Raw genomic sequence first — 27,999 nt, 5'->3', positions numbered from 1 at the left:
TTTCCCCGAAGGCGAGAGGCGTCGTTCCGGATACCTACTTTGCACCACGGCCCAGAAGGGCGTCAACAGCAAGGCTGCCAGCAGGGCCCGCATCGCCAGGTCGGGCCTGGAGGGCGCCGGCCTCGCCCGCTCCGCTCCCACAGCCCGCCCCGGCGGCTGAGCCTCCTCCGCTCCCTCCTGCGCTTCGGCCCTCACGCGGTTACCTAGCAACCGTTTCCCCGACAGCCGGCCAATCACGTCGCTCGGGAGGCTCGTGACCTCCGACCCGGAAAGAGACGGCGGGTTCCTCTTGGGGCGGGGGGAAGAGGGGCAGGATGCTTCGGGGGCGGGGCTGGGGGAGTGCGCAAGCGCAAACAGCCGGCAGGTGCCGCGGGGAGCGAAGGTGGTGGGCGGGGCTTCAATGTCTTTGGCCCGGTCTGCGGCGGAAGGCTTCATGCCGTTCAGGGACGCGCGCCTCCTGCGCCGGGGCGGCCGGAGACCCAGTGCTGGGGATTTCCCACGCAGGCTCCTGGCGCCGCAGTCCCGGCGCTGCGGGGCTCCAGTAGAGATCCTTCGGTTGCCATAAGGCTGCCTGGGAAATACCGGGGTGGGGGAGGGGGATTCCCAGCAAGGAATTGCGCTGCCGTGCCGTGCCGTGCCGTGCCGTGCCTGCAGATGATAAGCGCCAGGGTGCGGCTGCCCGAGGAAGAGTTCGGATCTGTGCTGTTTATGGGTGTCGTTTGTTTAGTCTCGCTTCCTAGCGGAGACACGAGACGGACTGTACAGTGTGAGTCGGGACAGTCACTTTCAACGACGGTTCGATAAACCGCGTAATAGGGTGCAGAAATACAAACGTGCAAAGACTTTGACCAGCAGAAATCCAATACACAGTTGAAGAAATAATGACACGGAGCATTTGTGCGGACGGTCATGTGAACCTCCCGTGCTGCTTGAAGGAGCGCTAGAGAACAGCTGACTCAGGGTCAGCCCGTGAGCTTCGTGGCGTTACGGGGGTTTGAATCGGGGTATCCCCAGGTTTAGCCCAACGCCAGGACAGAGGCGCAACAAGATGGAGTGGAGAGTGGGCTTGTTTGCTTTATCAAGAAATATATTTTACTTATTTTACATGCTGCCTATTGCCCCAATGGATATCTGTAATGGCTTACATTCTTCTCCAGTTTATCTGTACAACAACCCTGTGGAGTAGGTTAGACTGAAAGTGTCTGCCCAACCTTCCATGGCAGAGTTGAGAATTCCCTACCTTATCCTTACTCTGTCTTTTCATATATAGTCATGTGTGCAGTGTTGAAGTTGGTACCCTTTCCTAAGCGCCTCTACTCCCCAAAGAGAGAGAGGCTGCTTGATCTATATATAGCCTTGATCATTTTCGTTTTCTTGGGGTAAACTTTCCAGATGACAACATCCATAGTATATCAATTTGGTAAAGCTGTTTTATGTTCATGACAGCAACTATGGTGATGCTTTTGCATGGTTCTGTTTTAGTCAATAAATCCATGAATTAACTCCTTGTAACTCAGAAATAGATTTTTGTAAATACAAGGGTAAGAGGTAATACAGAAATAAAGACGCCTTCTTGAATAATTCTTGTTTGGTGTTGATCATGGGAACACAAATTGTATTGGTCATAATGATTTTTGGTAGTTTCAGGTGGGTAGCTGTGTTGGTCTCTAGTAAAAGAGCAAGATTTAGTTCTGTAGTAGAAAAGCAAGATTTGGGTCCAGAAGCACCTTAAAGAAAGGTATGAGCTTTGGAGAGTCAGAGCTCCCTACTGGACCCAAATATTGTTTTTTGAGGTACTTGGGTGTGCTCAAGAAAAGTACAGTGCCTAGGACATACATTGACTTTTACCTTTATTAATCATTTTTGATCTGTAACGATGTGATATTCCTTACAAATATATATTGTGCCTATGTTTGGAACAAAGTTATTGTTGTATTATTATTATTGAAATGTTTATAAATAAAGAGTTATAAAAAATTGGCAGACTGCCTGCTGTATTCTAGAATAATTGACAGACTAAAGTCTGTGGTGTTTCTTGGCATGTGCAGAGAATTTCACCACTGAAGTAACCCTAAAAACAGTGCAACACAACTTGGGGCTTGGGTGCGGGGTCTCCAATGTCAGAGGATGAGACTTCCATGAGCTTCTTGCCTTTTGTGAGGAAGTCTAGCAAGGTGAAACAATTCAGAAATCTCATTTCACCCCTCAAAGTCTTTCCCCTCCAGGATTATCTAAGTTCTCATTTGCTTGAAAAGTTGACTCCCCACTCATTTATTTATATTAGCAAAGCTAGCAGAAGTCTTTGTATTTTTTCTGATTAGATCTGAATGAGACTTTATGACGTTTCACTCTGCATTTCACATTTCCTGGCTCTGTGACCCAGCTGGTTTTTTCACACTACAACATTGTAAGGATTCATTCATTTATATACCAAGCAGCGAGTTCTTGTCCATCCAAGTTGATTCTGGAATAAAATTCCATTACTAGTGTTGCCAGAGTGTTTCTGAAGCCCAATTGCATGCACCTGTAAGAAAGCTGGCTTTAGTTCATGCAAACCCAGGCTGAAATAAAATGTTAAGGTGCTGTGTGTGTGTGTGTGTGTGGGCACTCCTGTTTTTGAAAAAACTGGTTAAGTGGTTGGGTTGTGAATCAGTATTACCACGAGTTCAACAGGTAGCCTTGGGTCAGCCGCTCCTCTCAACCCAGCTCCCCCACTGTATTGTGGGGATAACAAAACTGACTTTGTACTCCGCTCTGAATGGGGCGGTAATTTGTCTATGAGCAGCTTATAAGCATTACGTTATGGTAAGAAGGGTCGTTGCATTTAGCCTGATTGGGTCTGAAGAAGCGGGGGCTCGAGCCCAGCAAAGCAGAGGTGGGAATAAAATTTAGTTATTTATTTGCTCCGTTTATATCCTGCCTTTCTCCTCAATAGGTCCTCATGTGGCTCACGCCCCCCCTCCCCACCATTTCTAGGCTAGCTTGAGGTCGTGGTTAGAGCGCCACCTTAGGATCCGGGAGATCCAGGTTCGAATTCCTGCTGCGCCAGGGAAGCTTGCTGGGCGACTTGGGCCAGTCCCACTCTCGCAGCCTCCCCTCCCCCCCCATTGTATTCGTCTTCTAGGTGCGACTGGACTCTTTCTCTTCTGCTGCAACAGAAAGACTTAACACGGCTTGATCCACCTCGCAGGGTTGTTGTGAGGAGAACCGGGGAGCCCCGGAGCATGCTGCAGGCCGCCCTGGGGGAGCGCGGCTGAGGCGGAGGGCGCGCGACGGGCTCAGGCGCCGCCCGCCCCTCCAAGCCCCTCCCCCCTCCGCGGTTGCGGCGGTTAACGGCCGTTGGGGGGCGGGGCGGGCGTCGCGGCGCGCGCGTGGGCGGGGCGTGGCGCGGAGCGGCGCCCGGCGGAGCCAATGGCCGCGGGGGAAGGGGGCGGGCGCTGCGGGGGCGTCTGCCGGGTCGGAGCGAGGCGTGACCCAGTTGACGCGCGGCGAGGGGCGCCACCGACCCGCTCCCGGCCCGCCGCCGCCGCCTCCTCCTCGGCTGACCGACGCCGCCCGGGCCCGCGCGCTTCCCTCCCCGCCCGAAGCCTGGGGAACCTGCAGCTCAAAGCCGCCGCCAGCCACAGCGCCATGTACCCCGGCAACAAGCGGAAAAAGCTCTGGAGGGAAGAGAAAGGTAGCCGCCGCCGCCGCCCTCTGCCTCCGGGCGCAGGAGGAGCCGCTCCCTCCTGAGGCGAAGGGAGCCGGGGTGGGGGTGGGCTGTGGCTGCTCTCCGCCTTGTGACCTTGCCCCGGGGGGGGGCGGGGGGGGCTGCAGCCCGGCTCCCTTCCCTCCCCTTCCCTCTGACTTGGCGCCGGTGCTCAGGCTGACAGGCGCCCGCTCCCTCGGGGTGCGTGCGTGTGTGTGAGAAAGGGGTCGGGGTGCCCGGAGCACCTGCGCCCCAGCCTCGGCCCTCAGCCCTGAAGCCGGTGCTTCTGGGCGCCAGACTGCCCAGCCACCCCGCTCCTGCAGCCCTGCTGACAAGCCCTCAAAAGTTCCCTCGAAGACCAGCAGCGCCTTGAAGACGAACCAACTTTACTGAGGCAGGGGCTTTCGAGAGCCACCGCACTCCTCGTCAGAGGCCCCGGTTGCAGTTGGTTTGCCTTCAAGGTGCTCGTGGACTTCTGACTGTTCTGCAGTTACCGACTACCACGGCTGACTCCTCTGGCTCAGAGACCGACTAGATAGATGCCCAGGGGATAAGCTTGTGGGCGACACAGCTCCCTTCTTCAGAGTACCCTGGGAATCTAGTTGGGCTTGAAGAGTGCTTAAGAGGTTGCCTGCTCGGCTTCTGTTCACCTTGCGGGTGTGTGTCTTCTGTTGTTCCCTGCTTGTGATGCCTGGGCAGGCGTGCGTTTCCACCCCCTCCCAGTTTTTCAGCAGGCTGATCTCTGCCTGTATATCTCATAGTCCTGTACAGGCCAAAACGGTCGACTCTGTCGTGCCGTTCTTCAAATCTGGCTTGCCCTAAACAAACGCAAGTTAAGGAGGAATGTGTGCATGTGTGAGTGAAAGACTAACTGCAAGAAACCTCATGTTTTAATTCATATTTTTGAAAGAAATTATCCACCTAGACTTGAAAGGTCATTTACTTGTCCCACTTAAGAAACAAAAGCATGGCGTGCTTTCTTGCTTGCAACATTGCTCTTTATACGTGCAAACTGAAACAGTGTGAGGAAAAGGGAGAATCTGAAGCAAGTCCTAGTGCAATGGATGAGGAGGGCAGCTGAAATAAAACAGCTGTACATTTATTTATTTATTTTATTCACTTTATTTATTTAATCATATTTCTAGACCGCTCTCTCCGTTAGACGGGCTCAGGGTGGTTTAACAACAGTTTAAAACAGTAAAAACATTATAAAAACATTAAAACATATCAAAACAATTAAAATTGGCGGGTATAAAATATTAAAATACAGCATTTTGCTGCATGGGTGGCGGGAAGTCTTCAGCGGTATGGCTCCCTCACTGAGGCTCGAGAGAGCTTATGCAATCAATGGCTTGCCATTCAGTAAACAATACAAGGGAGCGTGGGTTGCTGAAAGTTGAAAAATGAGTAGGAAAGTGAAGAATCAAAAGAGCTGATACAATGCCAAAACAAAGCATAAACAATTTGACATGCCATGTTTAATGATGTGGAAACTACCTTCGAGGATCATACTTACAGCAACAGACCAGGCACATCAGGCATGCCACTCCACAAAGTGAGGGTCACAACAGAGAATATGCATAGATGGGGCAGCTGTTGGTTTCGCCCATTTGCAGGATGACACCCACAGAAGGCCCTGTTCAAACGAGCCAAGTTGCCATGGCGGAGCATAAGCAGAAAGGCAGTCCCGTAGATATGAGGGGCCAAGGCCATGAAGGGCTTTATATATCATGGCCAAAACCTTGAACTGAGCCCAGTAACATGAGTGGCCCGTGGAGAGACTGCAGAACGGGAGTGATGTGCATGCTTTGCTGAGCTCTGCCGGGCTCTAACAAAGCTGGTGTTCTGCACTAACTGGAGTCTCTGAATTGACTTTGAGGGGAGACCTATGTAGAATGCTTTACAGTAGTCTAGCCTCTGTGTTACAGTGGCATGGATCCTGGTGGCCAAATAAGCCGTGTCAAGATAGGGGCCATCTTCCAGGCTAGACTGAGTTTGTAGAAAGCATTTGTTGCAGCGGTGTTAGCTTGCTTTTCTAGCTGAAGGAAATTTTTTGAAGCAAATATGTGGTTTCTTTGAAAGAATTGTTTATCCCTACTAAATGTGTAAAGCAACATTAACTTCTTTTGTTGATATTGTATTTCGTTGATACTGTTGTTTTCCCTTGCACTGTGTAATCCGCCTTGGGTCCCAGTGAGAAAGATGGACTATCAATAATAATAACAACAACCAGCAGCATTGGCTCATGGCATCTGCTCATACTCATGAAGCTGCAAGTGAATGCACATAAAAAGAAGGCTTAGAATTTAAAGCTCCAGGCAGATGTCCTAGATTCTAAAGCGAGTTTTACTGCTGATAAAGTTGACGTGTGTATCTGTATAGCTTTTCTCGTACCCAAGGAAAGGCCGCCATGTGCAGGTTTTATGTTCTTTTATCACAAGTAGGGAGGACCATGTGAAGAATATTCAACATCTTTTTTCTCACAACTGCAACATTGCTACTAGAAAAAGTGCTGATCCTGAGACCTTCAGTGTTGAGTTCCCCTGGTTTTCTACCTATTGTACTCTTGCTGCTAAAATTGCACTAAAGTTGTGAGCCTTTGTGGACTTTGAGATTTTTCTCAACTTAAATACTTGCGTGCCTGCTACTGCACACTAGTGTTTTCAAGAAGCCATGCGAAATTCACTCTCTTCCGTTCAGTAGAAAAGAGCAAGAGTCCAGTAGCACCTATAAGACTAACAAAATTTGTGGTAGGGTATGAGCTTTCATGAGCCATAGATATCTGAAGAAGTGAGCTGTGGCTCACAAAGCTCATACCCTACCACAAATTTTGTTAGTCTTATAGGTGCTGCTGGACTCTTGCTCTTTTCTACTGCTTTAGACAAACACGGCTACCTATCTTGATCTCTTCTGTTCAGCAGGTGTTTGTACAGTTTTCTGAAATGGGACTTATTCATAAGACTGGGCAGACAAATCTTTCCAGTTTACTTTTGGAAACCTGTGTTCTTAAGCACAAAAATAAATGCTTTCATGAATTTGATAAGTTTGTCAAAGGCTTACTGTTTTGTAAATTGGGTGCATTACGTCTAATTCAGGGCTTCTTAACAATATTCCCAAGATTCAAAACCTGCTTGGTGGTTTGGTATGCATAGTCTCAACTGTAAACTGTTTCTCTGCAAAAACTTGTGGAAAATCAAATTATTACTGAATGAGTACCCAAACCTTGGCAGCTGGTGGCTTCTTAGCTAAGATGTCCCTTTCGCTTTGATCACCAATCAAACAAAGTCAGTGTGAGCACGCTGAAATTCTGTAAATCCAGATAAAATCTTTGGGCTGACTCTTGAACTGTGGAACTCACGAGACAGGCTTCTACGGGACATTGGATCCATGCATTGGCAGTAATGCGTGAGAGCTGCTCACCATGCATTCTGCTTCCTGTGCCTGAAGGTTTTCCTGTTGGGGCCAGTGTCTGCTCTGAATGTTTTTGGTGTTGCAGCCACAGAACAGAATTAACCTTATGCTTCCAGGGCTTTGAAGTCTTTTCTCTCCCTGTGTGTGTGTGTGTATTTGTGGTGGTGGGGAAGGTGATCTGGAGTTTATACACTGTTTGGCTCATGCAGTTTATTGAAGTTGTTGCTTAATGCACATGTCATTTATTTTGTCACCCCCTTCCCAATTAATTAAATCTGAGAATTGCACCAGTTTCTTTTGGAAAATGCTCTTTAAAATGAAGAGAAGATATTCAGTAATGTGTCCAGAGGTGAGATAATAGTCTCAGAGTGGGGTTTCCTTCTGTTTACTATTTGCTAAATGGAAGGATGGCATTTTCAGTATGGTCTGAATCTCAGGTGCTGTGCAGAATCTGTTGAACTGTTTAGTAGTGTATGCTGTCTCTGCTAACATAGCAGCTCAGGTGGATGCTACAAATACCTCAAAAGAGCACTTGCCTTGTAGAATTCTTAAAAGCTACATGCAAACTGAACTCCACCTAACAAAACCAGAGAGTGGATTTGTTAACAGAGATGTTGTCTATCAACTGAACATTTCAGTAGCGTCCAGTGATTAATACTAACAGAAATTTGGGATTCCTGTAGTAATAAATGAGTGGCCGTGAAAACCAAGCAAGTTCTAAATGCTGTTCAAGGTTGCAAAAAAAGTGTCAAGTAACTTTTTGATGTTCCCCTACAGGAGTCTTAGAACACAGTTTAATGACAGAGTCAAGGACTAATTTGAGAGGCTTGGCCAGTGAATAGTGGTGCTAATTGGTTCTAAATGTATCACTTTTAGGGCTGCTTTTTGTGAAACGTTCACTCTTTCAGAATATGAGCAATACAGTAAGGGAATGGGCTTGGGGAACTTCAACGCAGCAGCGGTGGAACTCCGCAAGGCAGGTTTGCGTGCATTTTCCCTGCCCCCAGTCTCCTGGAAGTGGCCCACCATCATAACAACAATTTGTCTCTCACGTTCTCTGAATTCTCAGTTTATGATTTTAGAAAAAATACATCTCTAGTTCCTTTTGGTGCAGTTCCCTCGGTGCTCTAGTTCCCTTGTATTCCCACAATAAAAGAAGCTAGAGACTTCTTTAAAAATAAAAGATGGAAATTGAGAAAATGTGATCGACCAATATCTGGTTAAAAAAACAAGCCTCCCCCCAGGTGGTGGTGAGGAGGGCTGCCTTGTGAGTGGGACTGGGAAAATCCAAACTTTCCTGTGCGCATGGCCGCCATCCAGACTTTTCTGAGTAATTCCCAAAACTTCACAAGCAAAGTAGGTTGTGAAAGATGGGAGAAACGATGGGGAAAACCTGAGAGATGCTTGAATGTGCCATGCTGCTGTAAGGGTGGGGTGGGGTGGGGGGACTTCCCAACAACACTGAGCCCAGGCCACGTAGTCCACGTGGAAAAGGTCGAAGATCGGAGACTCCTTGGAGCTCAGAATCAGGTGCACGTTTACATCATGACATTTACATCATAAAAAAAAAATTAACAGGTGCTAATACTACAGTCCTGATCTTTCCCTTAAAGGAAACAGCATAACATTGCTAATGCCAATACATGTTTTTTAAACAGAACGGTTGTTGAAGATGACACTGGAAGAAAGGCGTAAAGAATACTTACGGGAGTATGTTGCTCTGAAAGATATCCCAACATGGATGGAAGAAATGAATAAGAATCAAAATGAAGGCAAGTCAGTTTTGTTTTGTATTTAAATGTATAACTGAACTTACACTTTAAGAGCAAACTCATGTGTACAAAAATTCCTGAAGCCCCATATTTCAAGATTATAATTGATTGATTGGTTAGTATTCAAGATGTGGTGGCTGAGCAGTGTGCTTTAGTTAGTTAGTTGGGCTAGTGAGTTGAAATACATGGCAAATTGCTGCATCATACCACTTTTGTACCCAGCGTGGTATAATGGTTACAGTGTTGGACTAGGATCTGGGCAACCCCAATCCTCTTTCTACCATGAAAACTTGCTGGGTAGCCTTGAGCCTGTTGAGTGCTGTTGGCCTAACCTACCTCAGAAGATTGTTGTGAGGATAAAAGGGAGGAGAGGAGAATTCTGTAAAGCACTTTGAGTTCCCATTGGGGAGAAGGGTGGGTTGGAGATAACTAAAACAAATGAAAATGCTGATGACCGTTTTGCTACAGAACCGTACATTGCAGAGTTTGAGGGATATTACTTCTGCATTTAGGTGTATGCCTAGAACACCATAGAACTGAAAGCACAATGTTTGACGATGACAGGCAACTTTGCTACGTCAGCAGCAGCCCGTACAGGGGCTTTCTCTGTGGTGGCTTCTACCCTGTGGAATGATCTGCCTGAGGAAGTCAGAAGAGCCCCCCCCCTCTCCTGGCTTTCTGTAAACGATGCAAAACCGAACTATTCAAAAAGGCTTTTTACTCAAATGGGAGGGCTGAATTGTAGGGAAGATGCTTCGCTAATGAGTTAGGGATCATAGACTTCATCACAATTTTTGCCTTATATATTATCTGCTGCTTTAAATATGCACTCCTATGTACAACCAGCACCCCATGTTGTCAGATGTTAGTCTTAGAACTGATTCCGTTTTGCTCCAGTATTTTTTTCTACTCTGTCTTGGATCCTTGCTAATGCTATGTCTTTTAAACTTGTATCTGTTTATCTTATGGTATTGTATTGAAATGTACTTGATACTGATTGTATTAACCTCATACTGTGTATTCCGCCTTGAGTCTCAGTGAGAAAGGCGGACTATAAATGACGTAAATAAATAAGCGTATTATGCAGAGATTGGAGGTTGGTCATGTATGTATTAAGTATATTCTTGGTGGTAAACTCAGAGTTGCTGCAATGTAGTATTGTCAGTCCCTGGCAGTTAGGTCCCTAAGTTCTCCACAGTTAACACACAGGTGTTCCAGTTGAAGTAACTTCATTAGAGATCCATTCATTACAAGGTCCATAGACAGTGGAATTGGCAGAAGTGACGTATGTGGGGCTAGCAATGTTAGTTATAGGGAATCTTCCTGCCTTGGGACAGGACCGTTAACGGGGGTTGGAGCAAGACATTGTTTTAGAGCAGACTGTGAGAATGATGCACTTATCTTTGGCTCTCAAGGAGGATACATTTCGAGCCAGTTTCAGCTGGCAGTCAAGGGCACTGGCTCAGCAGAGTGAGAAAGAGAAAGTAAACATTTGTGAGATAACCTACTGGCATTGCAGCAATAAAGAACTTCCCCCACCCTCAGAGACCAGAGGCAGAGCCCATGTACAGTCATGGCAGATATGCAGGACGCATATATGACAAGTATATAAAAAGGCATAATAAGTCCTGTTAGTACAAAACTCTCAAACTAGGTGATGTTAGTGATTAGAACGTTGGACTAGCCCCCTCCAAACATTTGAGCATGTCCTGTGGGAATTTTAAGTCTTCAAACGTTGGACTTCTCAGGCACATCATGAGCCGCTTTGGAAAGTCTCCTCAGATTTGAAAGCAGTTTGCTATGGGGATGGGGGAGGAAGAAGAAGAGAAACGGCTGCTAATCATAAACCTGTTAAAAGCACCTTTGAGGATATAGGGGTTGGTTGTGTGGCTTTGGCCCTCAATTAGAAGTTAGCTTAATTTTGCATATAGTTCTTCCTTGTTATCAAGAACAGAAATGGGGCAAATTGCCAAACTAGAAAGTAAAGCAGTGGCAGAATTTATGTTGCTTATGCTAGGTGAATCATTCCTTGATATCATTCTGCATGTTAAGTCATAATATACCATAAGGCCTTGTTCAAATTAGTGTTACGTTTGTTGATGTCTGTCTTAGGTTCAAGTATTGCAGACATAACAAGCCTGACATTTAGGGCTACTATGAGAGTACCTTGTAATGAGTTATATATTTTTTTACAAATAATGAGTTGGGTAGGCATTAAGAATAACTTCTGTTTTATCAGGAGCTGTATATCAAGTGTGTATTACTTACTGGCTTTCTTGGAACTTTGTACACCTTCTGATGTCCTTCCATAGGGGTGCTCCTTTGTCCCTTGAATGAGTGGAATATCCAGAAGGATACCTACTGCACTTTAAGAATTTTAAAGATGATGCCACTTAGGAGTGCTTGCCAGTGTGTGTTGTGGTTTTTGAAGGAATGCTTTCCCCTCACTCCGCCCCCAGTGAGTTACCCCTCGTGTTTAACGGTTGCTGCTCAAACGCTGGAGTGTGGTCTGTTCCTAGAGTTGGTACAAGCAGGTGAGCTGTTTATCCCCAGGCACTGATGCAGTCATTTATATTTTTTTTATCCTGTATGATGTTGTCCCAATAAATGCATAGTTAGGATTACTTTTGAGCATGTTGCATGGTCAGTCTCTCTCTCTCTCTCTCTCTCTCTCTCTCTCTCTCTCTCTCTCTCTCTCTCTCTCTCTCTCTCGCAATACCATAATTTCCCCCCTGCAAATAACAGCCCACAAGCCCTTATATGAATAAACAATCATTTTGAAGAAAGGATTTGGAAACTTGACAGTTGTTGATGCTGCCATCATCCTAATTAAGTAAGGAGGAAGGTGATGCCTAGATTAACATGGGTTTTCCAGATTTTTCATGGCCAGAATAATAAACTGACTTTCGATATTAAACTCAGCGGACCAGTGGTATAGCAACTATACCCATTTTCCTCATACCTTCATAGTCGTGACTTTAAGACTTAAATACCATCCTGAGCTTTGCCTCCCTAACTTTCCACATTGCTTTGGTGGTATAGCTATTCTGTCAAAAAGTAGAACAGAGTTTACCGATTGACGGGCCAAAACCCGCCTTTGTTTGCTACCATAATTGAAGTTAAAGGGCATTTGTACTGGTAGGAATCCCTTCCCATCTAAAGCTATAGTAGGGGAGGAATTGACAGTGAAGAACATGAAGATGGGAGCTAGATGCTGAACGAGATTCTCCATTTATGAGTATCTCAACCCTGCACATTGTAGCCCCTGTATTCCATAACTCCTGGAGCCCAAGGCACTCATTTGGGAAACATGAGGGAAAGGCTGTGGGAAAGTAGAGCCAGTTCTAGCTGCTGAGTAATTTTTCTGCAATGTTTTGCCATGTTAATCTTTTTGTGTGTTTTGGTTCTGGTTTGGGTTGGTTTTGGTTCTGCTAATTAAGGAAGAGGTTGGAATGAATGTTTATTGTGGCTGGATGGGTGAGTGAAGTGTGATGTGATTGAATGGCAGGTGTTTCCTAAGGGGTGGAGTGAGCTACACATTTTAGAGAAGGGTCTGTGTGTGGTGTTCAAGTGTTGTTGAGACTTGACTTCCTGTTTGGGATCCATGGAGGTCTAACGCAGCTCCACTTGCGGAGCTGACCGGACTGCCGTTTTAACCGGCCGGCGGGGTGAAAATAGCCCGCGGCCGACTGCTCTCAGGCGGGGAGCAGGCAAAGAACGCTCAAGACCCTAGGGTGAGCTAGATCTCGGACGAGGGGGGGCTCTACACAACGAGTCTCCCCCCGATCCTTGAGGTCCCACCTTGCGACGGGTCGGCTATAATCTCTGCGGCAGTTTTGGGGCCAATTCGGCTGGCATAAGACCTACATACCCAAGCATCGATTGGGGGAAGAAGCTGAGAGGAGAACTTAAAATCGAAACAGCGATTACAACCCGAGAAAAGTGAAGAGAAGGTAAAGATCATTATCTTCTGAGACGGGACAGATTGATAAAAACAGAGAGGAAAAAAAGTAGATTTTTAAACTGCAACAGACTAGTGAAAAGGAGGGGAAGACTCGGCAGGAATTGAATTTAAAAAGAGACTAAGTTTAAAGAAGTTATTAAAGAAATGGGACTATTGTTTTGAATACCTGTGGCTTTGGAGCTGTGAGAAAAAGACACCATCGCGAGATCTGCTGTGGGAAGACGGGAGACAGGAAGTGCGTAATAACAATAGAGTGGCTGGAGAGAAGCGGCCCTTGCTGGAGGGCAGGAAGTAGGGAATCGCCATTTTTGAAAGGGGAAGGGTCGCGGCTTCAGCGGAAGAGGAAGTAGGCCATCTTGGATTACAAAATCATAGAGAAACCATAGAGAAAAGACGCCCGACATTTTGGACTCTTTAAAATTTAATTTCTATAAGAAGACCGGGACATTTAAAATAGAAAAACGTTAAATTTTACGCCACGGAGTTAAGGAAGAGAGCGGATTCGTGGGAGCGAGCTAAAGCAAGCCCCACGATGTCAAAAAAAGAGTGGCAATCGGCAATAGAAAACCTGGATAAAAACCTGGACAAAAAACTTTTAGATATGATTAAAGAACTTAAGGACACGAAATTGGAGCTGATAAAAGAGGTTAAAGAGGTTACACAGACAGTAAAATCGGAGCTGTCAGAAGTGAAAAAAGGTATGGAAACAATACGAAGTGAATTACAAGGAACGCAGCAGAGAGTTAAAACAGTAGAAGACGCGATGGAGAATTTAGCAGACACGCAACAAACAGAGATGAGATTGGTGAAGGGGAGAATGTCAGTTGCAGAAACTAAACATATGGAGAAGCAGCTACGTTTTCGTGGCTTGCCAGAAGTGGAAGGAAAGTCAGCGCAAGAACAGATGACTGAGGTGTTGGCTGAGTACCTGGGGAAGGAGGAGGAGGAAGTTGTGGCTATCCTAGATGTGGCATACCGTGTGAATTCGAGAATCGCAACCCAGAGGAAACTACCAAGAGATGTGATTGTGCAGTTTACAACACGAAATATGAAAGAGAGGATTGTGACAAAACAGTTTCAAGATCCATTGGAGATTGATGGCAAGACGATTATTATAATGAAGGAACTGCCCAGATCAGTGTTACTGGACCGGAAAAAATATAAAGTGCTAATTCAGATTTTGAAGGACATGAAAATCAGGTACAGATGGGAGTTACCGGAAGGAGTGTCCTTTGAGTTTGGAGGGGCCAAAAAACGCATCAGATCTGAGCGAGAGATGGAGCGATTTATTAAGGACAATGAAAAAGACTTACCAACAAGATCATGAGTATGGAGTGTAAAGTATTATCTTGGAATGTAAATGGACTAAACTCACCGAATAAGAGGAAAAATACTTTTCACTGGCTACTAAAACAAAAATGTGACATTGTTTGTTTGCAAGAGACCCATATCAGAAAGCAGGATGTAAAATATTTAAAATCTGGAAAATTGGGCAAAGAATATGTAGCGGCCTCCAACAAGAAAAAAAGAGGAGTGGTGTTGTACATAAAAGAGGAGCTACAGCCAAAATTTGTTATGAGAGATGTGGAAGCTAGATTTGTAGCAGTGGAATGTATTTGGAATTTAAAGAGAGTGTTGGTAGTCGGACTTTATGCACCTAACGGTGCAAAAGAAAGCTTCTTTGAGGATTTAAGGAAGCATTTAGACGATCTTGCATACGACCAGATAATTCTTGCTGGAGACTTCAATGGAGTGACAGACTTGGAACTAGACAAAAAGACTACAACGGCACAAAAGAAAAGAGGATTATTACCAAAGCTTTTTTTTGAGTTGATTCAACAAGAGACTCTTGAAGATGTATGGAGGAGAGAATATCCTAAAAGCAGACAGTTTACTTTTTATTCTGCAAGGCATTCTACATTATCAAGAATTGATATGATCTGGGCCTCAAAAGACTTAGCATTATGGACTAAGGAGGTAGAAATAATGCCTATGGTAGGCTCAGATCACAACCCAATTATGTGGAAATTTGGAAAAAAGAGAAAAAGGAAAGCATGGAGAATAAATGAGGACTTGTTACAGGAAAGAGAGAATATGGAAATACTGAGAAGAGAGACAAAGTTTTTTATACAATACAACGTGAATAAAGAAGTACCAACCAATAAAGTTTGGGATGCTTACAAGGCGGTTGTAAGGGGCATACTAATGGACTTAAATGGTAGAGCAAGAAAGAAGAAAGAGGAGAAAAGACAAGAGATTGAGGAGAAAATAAAAGCCAAAGAAATACAGCTAAAAAAGAGACCAGGGAAAAAGAAGGTATACCAGGAAATTAAAATACTTCAAGAACAGCTAACAGCAATGAGCAATAAAGAATTGGAGTGGAATCTCAAAAGACTGAATCAAAAAGCGTTTGAGGGTGCTAATAAACCTGGGAAGTACCTGGCATGGCAATTGAAGAAGAAAAGGGAAAAGAAGATAATAAATAAAATTTGCGAAGATAACAAAACGTATTTGGAGCAGGCTACCATTAGTAGAGCCTTTTATAAATTTTACGCTAAGCTGTATAATAAAAAAGAAGTAAACAAAGAATCAATAGCGTCATATTTGGAGAAAACCAAACTTCCAGAAATCTCGGAAGCTTGGAGAAATAAGTTGAATAGTGAAGTAACTGACGAGGAAATAAGTAAGGCAATACAATCTGCAAATCTAGGAAAGGCGCCAGGGCCAGATGGACTTACGGCTAAATTCTATAAGACAATGGCTAATGAACTGGCACCATTCCTAAAAGAGGTGATGAATGGGGTTTTAAGGGATCAAAGGATTCCAGAAACTTGGAGTGAAGCGAATATATCATTGATCCCAAAAGAGGGCCAAGACCTGACTAATGTGAAAAATTATAGACCTATATCGCTACTCAACAATGACTATAAAATTTTTGCGAAGATATTGGCGGAGAGATTGAAGGGGTGGCTCTCGGAAGTCATAGAGGAGGAACAAGCAGGCTTTTTGCCAGACAGACAAATAAGAGACAACTTAAGGACAGTGATCAATGCTATTGAATATTATGACAAGCGTTGTGACAAAGAGGTTGGTTTCTTCTTTGTTGACGCTGAAAAAGCGTTTGACAATTTAAACTGGGACTTTATGTTTGCCACTATGGAAAAGCTACAATTGGGAGAAAGATTCATCAGAGCAATTAAGGAAATTTATAGAGACCAGACTGCAGCAATTGTGGTGAATGATGAATTGACCAAGAAATTGACGATAAGTAAAGGAACAAGACAAGGTTGCCCGTTATCTCCATTGTTGTTCATTTTAGTATTGGAGATTCTGATGATACAAATACGTCAAGATGATGAAATTCGTGGAATAAAAATAAAGGACTATTCATATAAGGTCAGAGCATTTGCGGATGACATAATGTTAATTGTAGAGGACCCATTGGAGAACATGCCAAGAGTGATAGATAAGATCAAGGAGTTTGGAGACTTGGCAGGTTTCTTCATTAACAAAAAGAAGTCAAAGATATTATGCAAAAATATGACTAAGCAGAAACAACAATTGTTAATGGAAACAACGGATTGTGAAGTAACAAGTAAAGTGAAATATTTGGGAGTCGAATTAACTGCAAAGAACATAGATCTATTCAAAAACAATTATGGAAAACTATGGACTCAGATAGAGAGAGACTTGATTAAATGGAATAGATTGAATTTGTCATGGTTGGGCAGGATTGCAGCAGTTAAGATGAATGTGTTACCAAGAGTAATGTTTTTGCTACAGACAATACCAATCATCAGAGACTCCAAACAATTTGAAAAATGGCAGAGGAAAATATCAGATTTTGTTTGGGCAGGCAAGAAGCCTCGAGTGAAAGTGAAAGTTTTACAAGATGCAAAGGAAAGAGGCGGAATGCAACTGCCCAATCTGAGACTTTATCATGATGCAATCTGCCTAGTTTGGTTGAAAGAATGGATGACATTAAAGAACAAGAAACTACTAGCCCTAGAGGGATATAAAAAAATATTTGGATGGCATGCATATTTATGGCATGACAAAGTAAAGGTCAACTCGATGTTCCTGCATCACTTTGTTCGGAGAAGTCTATATATAATCTGGAAGAAGTACAGAATTTATCTACAAGAAGGAACCCCTTTGTGGGTGGTTCCATATGAGGTGATAGACCCGAGAGCTGTTGATAATGAACAACAATGTTTAACGTATAAAGAAATAACTAAAATTGAAGCATCCAAACTTAGAATAAAGACACAAGAGGAACTATCACCTAACTACGATTGGTTCCAGTATAGACAGATCAGAGACTTATATAATTCGGACTCTGTAAAGGGAGGTATACGAATAGAGAATTCGGAACTAGAGCAGACCCTTCTTAAAGAAGATAAGAAAAGAATATCCAAGGTATACCAAGTACTGTTGAAGTGGTATACCGAGGATGAGATAGTTAAAACACAAATGGTGAAATGGGCTATAAACTTTAATAAAGAAATAACAATGGAGGCATGGGAATACTTGTGGAAAACTACAATGAAGACAACGACATGTATTAATATCAAAGAGAACATTTATAAAATGATCTATCGTTGGTACATGACACCAAAGAAGATTGCGCTAGGGAATTTGAATACTTCTAATAAATGCTGGAAATGTAAGAAGCATGAGGGCTCCCTCTATCATATGTGGTGGTCGTGTGAGGTAGCCAGGCAGTACTGGGGGGAAATAATAAGAGAAATGAGTGAAATTTTACAATTTCAAATTAATAAGAACCCAGAACTCCTGCTACTGAACTTGGGAATGGAGGGAATTCCAGCCCAACACAGGACGTTGATATTTTATATGACAGCAGCAGCTAGACTTTTGTATGCGCAAAAGTGGAAAGTACAAGAAGTGCCAACTATTGAAGATTGGACTTACAAATTGCTGTATATGGCTGAAATGGACAAGATGACAAGAAAATTGAGAGATCTGGACTCAGGGCAGTTCAACACAGACTGGGAGAAGCTGAAACAATACCTGGAGAAGAAATGGGAGGTGGGAGGAAAACTGTGGCAGTTTGAGAACTACTGAAGTATTGAAGTAGAGGGGGGAGACTTTACCGGGGGGAGAAGAGATAAATGTGAATTAATAAGCAGTCAGATTAATAGATTGACATATATATAGATATATATAGGTTAACAAACAGAACATAGAGAAAATAATTAATTATAAGGACTAAATATAAGGAGCGATTAACTAACAATATTTTCTTTTTTTTTCTGACAAGTTTTGTACCAAACTGAATGTCTGAAGATATAGATGGGTCAAATTGATTGACTACGTGAGGAGAGATATATAGAACTATTATAAAAAGATAGAATGAGTGTTGTTGAGACTTGTTCAGGGGAAAGAGGGAGAAGGAGTGAGGTACTATAGCCTGGGGGATGTTTGTGTGTTTAATTTTTGGGAACCATTAGCCTAAGTAGTAGCTGGGGGGAAATACGTGTTTGTAATGAGTCCATTTATAAACATTTGAAGACCTGTATCTACTCTGAAACAAATATGCATATGATCTATTCTGAAACCATTACACATATGTACTTATAAATAAACTTTCTGATTAAGTAAAATGTCTGTTTTATCCAGAATAGAGATGGGCACAAACTGGGAAAAAACCAAACCATGTGGTTTGTGGTTTGTCACATTTCACAAACCACAAGCTTCCACGAACCTGCCCTGCCCTGCCATGGTTCACAAACCAGTTTGTTTGTTTCGTGAAAACGTCGCATCCAGGTCAGCAAATCGTCACTTCCGGGCCAGCAGAAGGCCATTTCCGGATCAGCAGGTTTGCAGGAAGTCCATTCCCTGTTGCCTAGGAAACTGATCGATTGGTGCCAGGCTGTCTGCAGTGATGAACCAAATGAACAAGCCTAAAATTAGTGGCAGTTCGTCAGAAATGGGCCCTGACGAACCGCTGGTTCATGAACCGGCCCGGTTCATCACGAATGTTGGTTTGTATTTCGGTTTGTTCCCCTCTCTAATCCAGAATAAAGGATCCCATTTTACCTCACAGGCACCCTCAAATGCTGACCGTTCTGTCATTCTACGAAATATAACGCAGCCTTCTTATGCTGAAAGTTAAACTGAAAGATCTAAGGGGGCAGCCTTTGGCAGCAGCAGAAATCATTTGAGAGGCAGCGTAATACAGAGTCTTATAATGTGGTACCATACATGCCACAGGTCTCATTAAAAGAGCAAAACACCATACCAAATGTTTAAAATCTTGCAGTATATAAAACTTGTGGAGATAAAAGCTATTAAGCTATCATTCATATTGGATTATAGGGGATGGATGATGGGTTGTGATATTTGGAAGCTCTTCTTTATTTCTGCAATTTAATCAATCTTGTGTTCCCTCCCCTCCCTCATACATGGGTCTGAGTGGGAGAGATCGGGTTTCCCAGCATTTGTATTTGTTAGGAGACCCAGGAGCAAAGCTCTGCACAAGCTATATCCTGGTTGAATTTTAATTGCAGCTTGAGTAGCAAGTTTTTTCATTGCTCCGACAAATTCAAATGCTAGCTAGCCCTTCCTTCCATTGGCAAAGGCTGCTTCCATTAGTAAACCTCTTGCTATGGAGTGTCCCCCCTGTTCCTATGCATTGTTTTGTCCTGGTGGAGCTTTACAGCATTTGTTCTTGATGCTGTGGAGCTTTCCTCTCAAAAACCTCAAGAGAAACATGGTTCGCATTTGAATTTGGGAGAAGATTTGGGGCAAGGGAACCAGCCTGGATAGCACTGGAACCTGATGGCTGATTTTGCCCACAGGTTAGTATTGCCTTTTTAGATACATTTTTATGGAATACCAGTACATATATTTCAAAAACAATTTGAGTATAAAGACAGTAGGGAGGTGAAGATGGGGAGAGATGGGATGTACATGCTCTCAGTTGCTAACGCCATTTTAATTGTTGTATATGTTTTCAGACTTGCTACTGAAACAGTATGAGGTGAATATTTCCACATAATCTCAGTCCTCTGAAATGTCAATGGCTGCACCCAGACCCAATGTGCTTTTAACAACCCCTGTTCCTATGCATTGTTTTGTCCTGGTGGAGCTTTATTTATTTATTTTTTTAAAGAATTTTTTATTGGATGGGTTTACAAACATAAACATAAAAATTGTTATAATTATCCACCCCATTGCATTCCCCCCCCCTTCCCTCCCCTTTTCTGGTGACTCCCAGCAGTTTTCCATACCCAACTTAATCTAAAAAGTATATCATATAAATTCTTAAAATCTATAATGTATATCTATATTATACATACTAATCAAATCTCTTTACTTAACTATCTACACTAACTATATTGCTTATCTTAGTTAAAAATATAAAAATTATATAAGTAATAATAGGTACATATACTAACTAAAAAAAACCAAAACTGCATATATGTATGTAACATACTATTCCTTACATACCAATTAACTATATTATCTATATTTCACATATACTCCCTATAACCTTATTACTCATAATTATACTCCCCTGTAAATATACTATACTAATCCAATAAAATACAGTAAAATATACCCCTTTTTAAACTTAAGTTTCTATCTCCCCTACTTCTCCAAAGGCCACAGTTTCCCCTTCATGTCCCACTTTTTCTCCACATATTTCTTAAATTTTTCCCAGCTTAACGTATAGTCCAATTCTTCTTGTTCTTTCAATTTCCTTGTTAATTTTGCCCATTTCTGCCATATTCAAGACTTTCAGAATCCAATCTTCCATAGACGGTATCTCTTGAATCTTCCACATCTGTGCATAGCACATTCTGGCCGCCGTAATCATATAAAACACCATAACTCTGTCCATTTTATCAAAATCTTCTAGGTTCATACATAATAACAGCAGTTCCTGGGTTTTATTTATATTCCTTTGTAAAATTTCTGACATAACTTTAACTATATCCCCCCAGAACTGCTTAGCCTTATCACAAGTGTCCTGGTGGAGCTTTACACCTGGATCAGATGTCTGTCTTAACATGGTTACATACATTAATTCTGGTAGCAGCTGCTTTCTTGCATGGTGAAATTTATATGCTGCTTTTGTTATCTTGTGATATTTAACCCTATTGTACCAGTATTTAAACCACTATTAACATAAGCTTGTACAAGGTTTTCCAGTCTTCAGGCTGCAGAATCCTTGGAACAGTGGAACTAGAAGCAAAACATGTATTTTTGATCATCCCACATTCTTTGCTGATTTAATTTGATGTATGAAAAGCAGAGGAGTCATTTGGTGTGTGTGTTGGGGAGGGGCTTTACTGTGTGATTGAAACAGAACGAAATCTGAGCCAAATTTTTAAAGTTAATATGATTGAAATACTGATCATGCCTGTATTAGGATAACAAGACATCAGAAGTATTGATGTAGCCGGACAACAGCACCTGAGTTATTCAGAAACTCTGGACACTTGCAGATACTTCAGGTTTCTTTGTTCTGATCTACATAAGCAACATGATATGCTAATCCTTAAATTAGGAATAAATGGTTTCTGTTCTTTAAAAAAAAGATGGATGCAGAACCAATAACTTCAACATGGTGTGAAGTTTTACTTGCCCAATATAGTATCAGTTATCTTTTGGATTATGGCAAAGCATTTTAGTAGATGCCTTTTCATATATTTTCAGACATTTACATCATAGTCCAGCTGTCTTGGAAATTAATAATATAATAATGACATTCGATTTATATACTGCCCTTCGGGATGACTTAACACCCACTCAGAGTGGTTTACAAAGTATGTTATTATTATCCCCACAACAACAATCACCCTGTGAGGTGGGTGGGGCTGAGAGAGCTCAGAGAGAGCTGTGACTGACCCCAGGTCACCCAGCTGGCTTCAAGCGGAGGAGTGGGGAATCAAAGCCGGTTCTCCAGATTAGAGTCCCGCGCTCTTAACCACTGCACCAAACTGGCTCTCAAACTGGTAATTAACCTTCAGTATTATTTTTTTTAGTTTATAAAACTTAAAGAGTTCAGTCCTGTGCCAAAATCCAAGCATTTATTTCCAATACTGGACTCTAAAAGAAGACTCTGACTGTAAGACAATCCTCTTAAAAATGTCACACACACAATTATTACTGAATGTATTTCTAACTTGTAAGCAAATATAATATGACCTCCTTTTTTGTGGCACGTTTGTGAAAAAGCCTGGTTGTATTTGAGTAAATACTAAATGTTCATTTTCTTGATAAAGGCTCCCTCTAGTGGTGTGTTTTTAAAAGCAAAAGCTTTAACACTTGTGTAACAACACTTGTCACATTAGATAAGTCTTCCTGACTTGTGCACATTAGTCTGGAACAATCAGTGACTTAAATAAGCTCAGAAATGGACTACCTTCTTAATACTAAAGACGGTGCTAGGAAGACATGCCATTCCATGGGTTCAGAAATACTTTTGGGGTACTTCCTGTTCAAATAGAAATAAATTACGCCATAAATAAGACCTGAGCCTCTTGCATTTCCCTTTAACACTTACAGGCAGGGCAATTCTTTAGTCCGGTGCTCCCAGGAACAGAATTGGGGGGGGGGAGGTATCTTGGGCTGTAGTGGGATGTGGGAGGTAACAAAGTCACATTATACGGCTAGATATCCTTCTGTCTGTGGAAATGCTCAGTTGGATTCAAACCACTACTATATTACAGTTACAACCTGGTTTAATCTTTGTGTCTGTGTGACTCTTTGACTAGTAATTTTAGTGTACTTGTTGAAGTTGCTACGCTGTATAAACCACTTTAACACAATAAAGATGGGGTATAAATATTTAAAACATGCCTGCTTGGTAGCAAAGTGAAAGACACCAGGTAGTGGCAAAAACTAAGCCCCGACAGCAGTGCCGGCAATCACTCCCACAATGTCCCTGGCAACTGTGTTGCTGCCTACCAGTCATGATGTGCGGACTCTCCTGTTGTATATACCTGCTCTGGCAAGCTGTTTCAGCATAAAGCTGGCTTGTTCATATGACGTGCAGTGCACATGAAGTGCAGATGTCTTCAGGGCAATAATATCCAGCTTATCGATCTGGAGTTCAGGTTCTTTGATTTTTGTAGTTGCTGGATTTGCATATTTGTTACAGGGATGCCACAGAGGAAAACAGTTGGAGGGACATACATCACAAGAGGTTCATCTCTTCACTGTGTTTATTCTCCATGGCTGTTGGGAATCTGGTAATGAGTAACTCTGTGCAAACATGTCCGTTTGTGTCTTCTCGGTTTACTAGTCCTGGGGTTATGGAAGGTATTTGCTTCAAAAATTAGAAGACTGGGCTAATGATAACCATATTTTATATCCCCACCAAGCTGGATTCAGAAGAGGCCAAAGTACAGTGGACCACGTCAAACACTTTACCAGTTAGCCCAATCCAGCACAAATGGCCAACTAAAGCCTTGTATGTGGTTTTTGTTGATTTAGCTTCGGCCTTCGATTCCATTGATAGGACCCGTTTATGGGAGAAGCTTGAGAAGACTAATGTTGACAAGAGACTATTGCTTTTAATTCAGGAGTTATACACAGACACATTTGCTAAAATCAAAGTGGGCACTTCGGGCTCACTATTCCTGTCAACAAGGGAGTGAAGCAGGGGTGCGTTCTAGCCCCCTACTTTTTAATTCATATATTAATAACATTGTTCAGAGACTGTCAGGCCCTGAATTTCTTGCTCCCTCCTTAGATCAGCAAAAAATATCAATCTTACTGTATGCAGATGATATGGTTTTGATCTCTTTAACCAGAATGAGACTGAAGAGGCTTTTGCACAGTCTAGGTGAATATTGTAAGGAAGAAAAACTTATAATTAATTACTCAAAAACCAAAGTTATGCTTTTTCAGAAATGGCCCAAAGTGTTTAAATGGAGCATACAAGGTACTCCAATAGAACAATGTAAATCATATAAATACCTAGGTTTAACTTTTAGCAAAACCCTCAAGTGGGATGTTCACCTAGAATCAGCTAAAGCAATAGACCGTAAGACAATGGGAGTTGTAATGAGATTTTATTACACCAGGGGAGGTCTCCTCATAGACCCAGCATTGAAACTTTTTGTTAGTAAAATTATCTCCCAATTGCTGTATGGTATGAGATCTGGGGATGGAAAGATCAACTACTTGTAAAGTTAGAAAGAACCCAAAACCTCTTTATGAGGCGAATTCTGGCACTCCCTAAAGGGACACCAGCTGCCCATTTACGAGCTGAGTTGGGACCCCCTTCAGTGAGGGCTCAAGCTCACCTGATGATTATAAAATTTTGGGAAAAAACCCAGCTAAGAACTCCTGACTCATACAATAAACTTAGTTTCCATCTACTGAATAACAAAGATAATGCTCGCCTTCAATTTATTAACTACATCGTTGCCAGATATACTATCCCTGATGATTTATCGCACCCCTCAGGGAATAGCTTTGATCTTCGCGATTGGGTCTTTAGAGAAGATGCCCTAATTGATGTTTCTCTGATTTCTCAATCAAGGTTTGCCCCCTGGTTTAATATGATTAAAAAAGGTCATTGTAAGGCCTCCTACTTAACCAACATAACTGTGTATAATCTTAGGAGGACCTTTACCTCATTGCGCTTTCAAACAATGCCTACGGAGATGCTAGTGGGTCGATATAAAAAGACGCCAGTTGGCCAACGCATCTGTATATGTGGTCATTCAGTGGAGGACCTCCCTCATTATTTCCTGGCTTGACCTTTATACACAGAACCTAGGAATAAATTCCTGGCCAAGATCTCGCTCGCTCCACATCCCCTGTCTGTCTCTGATAAGATTGTCACGATGCTCTCTGACAAGGATTCTTTTATTTCCCTAAGACTGGCGCTTTTTGCTTTAGCTGCTAGGAAGATCAAGAGCAAAGGAATCAGCCATTGATTCGCTGTGATTGCTTTTAGAAGGTTTTATTAATTTTAAAGGTTTTTTTAGTAGGGCATTTTATGTGGTTTTGAAGTGTTTGATTACCTGATCATTTTGATTATGGATTATACTGACATTCGAGAGTGTTTTGATATTGTGAAGGCCAATGGCCGTATACAATAAAACAAATCTGATCTGATCTAGTCCTGGGGACAGAGTAATGTAGTTTCATGCTCTAGACTTGAAATCTGTTCTCGGTCAGATATTCTCATGGCTGAAGTCCCTGTCCAAGAGACATAACATTTGGATAGTGTTGAACTCGGGATGATTGAAATCAGCTCATGAAGAACTTCATGAAGATACCAGAAGCTTCAGACAATTATATTGTGGTGATTATATTATGGTTCACTCTCGTTTTCAGTTGGGAATTTAACCTAAGTTACAATAAAACTACACTCAGCATCACAGTTTATACCTGTTCAGTACATTTGGTAACACTTTTGGTATAAATGGAAATAGCGAGGCATTGTTTTGCTGTGAAGTTGGGACAGAGTCAGCAGCGGCCCTTTCCCAAAGCCTCGTAGTTCTGCCACTAGAGTGATTGTTCTGATTCCAACGGTTACGGGGTCTACATTGAGGACTTGTATTGAACGCCTTTCATTCTAGTTAAATTTTAGTTACGACAGGAGAAATACTGGTCTGCAGGATTATTACCTTTCGGTGAGTATGTAGGCTGCCGAAAGGAAGATATCTTCAGCACTCCCCAAAAGATGACATTTGCTATTAGCAGTTTATAGCTGACTGCAAGTGTTTAGATACCCTTATTATAAAAGACTACTAGTTGCCAGGTTGGTCTTAGAGATTCACATAGAATGACAGATGCATAGAATTTCTGAAGCAGTTACAGCACAATTCAAGTTGAGATGATTACTTGATGGTTGCATGGTGGATGAGATAATTAAATGGCTTGGTTCCAAGATATTTAAGTTGTGAATTCCTGTACTTTCTGCACAGAATGGTTCTAGACCCACAAAAATAATTTTGTGGGAACTAGTTGGTTGTGAAACTGAAGAAATGTCTTGCATCCAAAAGAGAAGTGAATGTGTGTTCATAGTCTATATATATCTTTTGTCAGTGTTTGGGTTGACCCATTTGGTGTGAAGAATCATAGAATCATAGGGTTGGAAGGGAACTCTAGGGTCCTCTAGTCCAACTCCCTACACAACGCAGGAAATTCACAACTGCTCCAGTGACCCCTGCTCTATGCCCAGAAGATGGTGAAACACCTCCAGGATCCCTAGCCAAACTAGCCTGTGGAAAATTGCTACCTGACCCCAAGCTGGCGATCGGCATTACCCTGGGCATGCAAGAAGGGCCACGTAAACCAAGCACCGATGCAACCCCCCGTCCCTGCCCCCCAGGACCTGCCCAGGCTCACAGAATCAGCATTGCTTTCATCTGGCCATCTGGCCTCTGCTTAAAAACCTCTAAAGGAGAGCCCACCACCTCCCAAGGAAGCTTGTTCCACTGAGGGACTGCTCTAACTGTCAGGAAGTTCTTCCTAACGTTTAGCCAAAAACTCTTTCGATTTAATTTCAACCCATTGGTTCTGGTCTGACCTTCTGGGGCAGCAAAAACAACTCTGTGCCATCTCCTATATGACAGCCCTTCAAGTACTTGAAGATGGTTACCATATCACCTCTCAGTCATCTCCTATCCAGACTAAACATTCCAAGCTCCTTCAACCTTTCCTCAGAGGACTTGGTCTCCAGACTGCTCATCATCTTCATTGCCCTCCTCCGGACACATTCCAGCTTGTCCACATCCTTCTGAACACAACTGAACACAATACTCTAGGCGAGGTCTCACTAGAGCAGAGTCGAGCGATACCATCACTTCTGGTGATCTGGACACTATGCTCCTGTTGATACAGCCCTTGTAGTGAGCTGAAGCATGCATGGGAAGTTACCTAGAAGCTGATCGTGCTTGATTCCCTGGCAGTAAGAAGAGACTGGTGAAAACACAACCTCTTCCTATTTAAGTTGGAAGTCTTTCAGTACTTTGTAAGTAGCAGCTATACCTTGCTAGCCAGTTAGCAGGGTAAAGAGACCATGAACTACAAGTCTAGACTGAAATATAATTTATATAGGGTGAAGTGTACTTCAGATTTAGAAAGAAGAAAACAAAGGCCATTAATTAATTATGGTAAACCAGTTAACTGTAATTGGTCTTACTAAGGTGTAGTTAACACCTGTGAGTTGTAAATGGGAACTCTCTGGTCAAGCTAGGGAGGGAGGAGATGTGAAAGATCCTAATTTCAGCCTTTTCCTGTTAGTTGCTCTGTGAAGTTCTTTTATGTGAGAACTGTGACATTTAGGTCACTAATGGTGTCCAAGGAGATCAAAATGTGCTCCCACTAGTTTCTGAATATTGCAATTTTGATGTCAGATTTGGGTCCATTTTAGTTTCTGTAGAAACTGACTTGTTTAGAGAGCAGAAGGGCTTTGTTGATATAATGGCATGTATAGCAGGGCTGGTCTACCCATGCAGCAGAGTGGGGCTGCCGAGAATTGACTGCCCCACTTCAGACTGTGAGTGAAGCATGACCTTTTCCAGAGTTCCTTGTGAATGGGACACTAGTACATGCAAAAGGCCGAACTAAAACCTTCAGTTCTGACCTGATTATTTATTTATAGAGAGATGTTATATGGGGGAGTATTAAAAATATAACTCACTTCACCTATAATCTGAATCACAACGACCCGTTTTGTCACCTCAGAATATGACCATTTTCTTTTGCTCTATCTAAGCTGTTTTCACATACACTGAACAGTGCCCTTTCAGTCCACTTTCAGTGCCCTTTGCAACTGGATTTTACTGGGTGAAATGGGAAAATCCACTTGCAAATGATGGGTAGAGTGCTTTGAACGTGCATTGTAAGTGCATTATTCAGTGTGTGAGAAAGCATCCCCAAACAGGCCCCATTTGAGGATAAACAAGAAGCCTCTGAGGGTACAGCGGATGTCTCTAGGTTACGCCTGAGGATATACAGGGACAGAGTTGGCATCTTGGCTGATTCCTCATTTGATGTCTTTGTTGGTAGCCCATTGCTGCTGGTAAAAAGCTGTTTCTGGTTGTGGGGCTTCTGTAAGCGAGGAAAGATGTGCTGCCCAAATCCTAGGCGAGAGAAGAAGCATTATGCAGGAGGGGGTGTAATGTGTTGGACTGGAACTTTCTGCTACCGAATTCTGGGTTGGAGGT

General features: G+C 42.8%; 2 protein-coding genes across 4 annotated transcripts in view; one reads left to right on the top strand and one right to left on the bottom strand.

The window, feature by feature from the left end:
- The window catches only part of SEL1L2 (SEL1L2 adaptor subunit of ERAD E3 ubiquitin ligase), a 99,601-nt gene extending 99,419 nt beyond the window's left edge, over positions 1-182 (bottom strand). Inside the window, exon 1 of the mRNA XM_054998757.1 lies at positions 39-182. Within this exon, the coding sequence (XP_054854732.1) occupies positions 39-93 (55 nt within the window). The 5' untranslated portion in view covers positions 94-182. The remainder of the gene's footprint in view (positions 1-38) is intronic.
- Positions 183-3,505: 3,323 nt separating this feature from the next.
- MACROD2 (mono-ADP ribosylhydrolase 2) overlaps positions 3,506-27,999 on the top strand; it is a 1,366,388-nt gene continuing 1,341,894 nt past the window's right edge. For all 3 annotated transcript variants that reach the window (XM_054984023.1, XM_054984014.1, XM_054984005.1), the window contains exons 1-2: positions 3,506-3,676; positions 8,758-8,871. In XM_054984023.1, coding sequence (XP_054839998.1) covers positions 3,631-3,676; positions 8,758-8,871 — 160 coding nt within the window. In that variant the 5' untranslated portion in view covers positions 3,506-3,630. The remainder of the gene's footprint in view (positions 3,677-8,757; positions 8,872-27,999) is intronic.

Source organism: Eublepharis macularius, chromosome 1 (genome assembly GCF_028583425.1).
Source record: "Eublepharis macularius isolate TG4126 chromosome 1, MPM_Emac_v1.0, whole genome shotgun sequence".
NCBI classification, from domain to species: Eukaryota; Metazoa; Chordata; class Lepidosauria; order Squamata; family Eublepharidae; genus Eublepharis; species Eublepharis macularius.
Note: the sequence above shows the minus strand (reverse complement) of the source record. Positions and strands in the feature narration are given on the sequence as shown.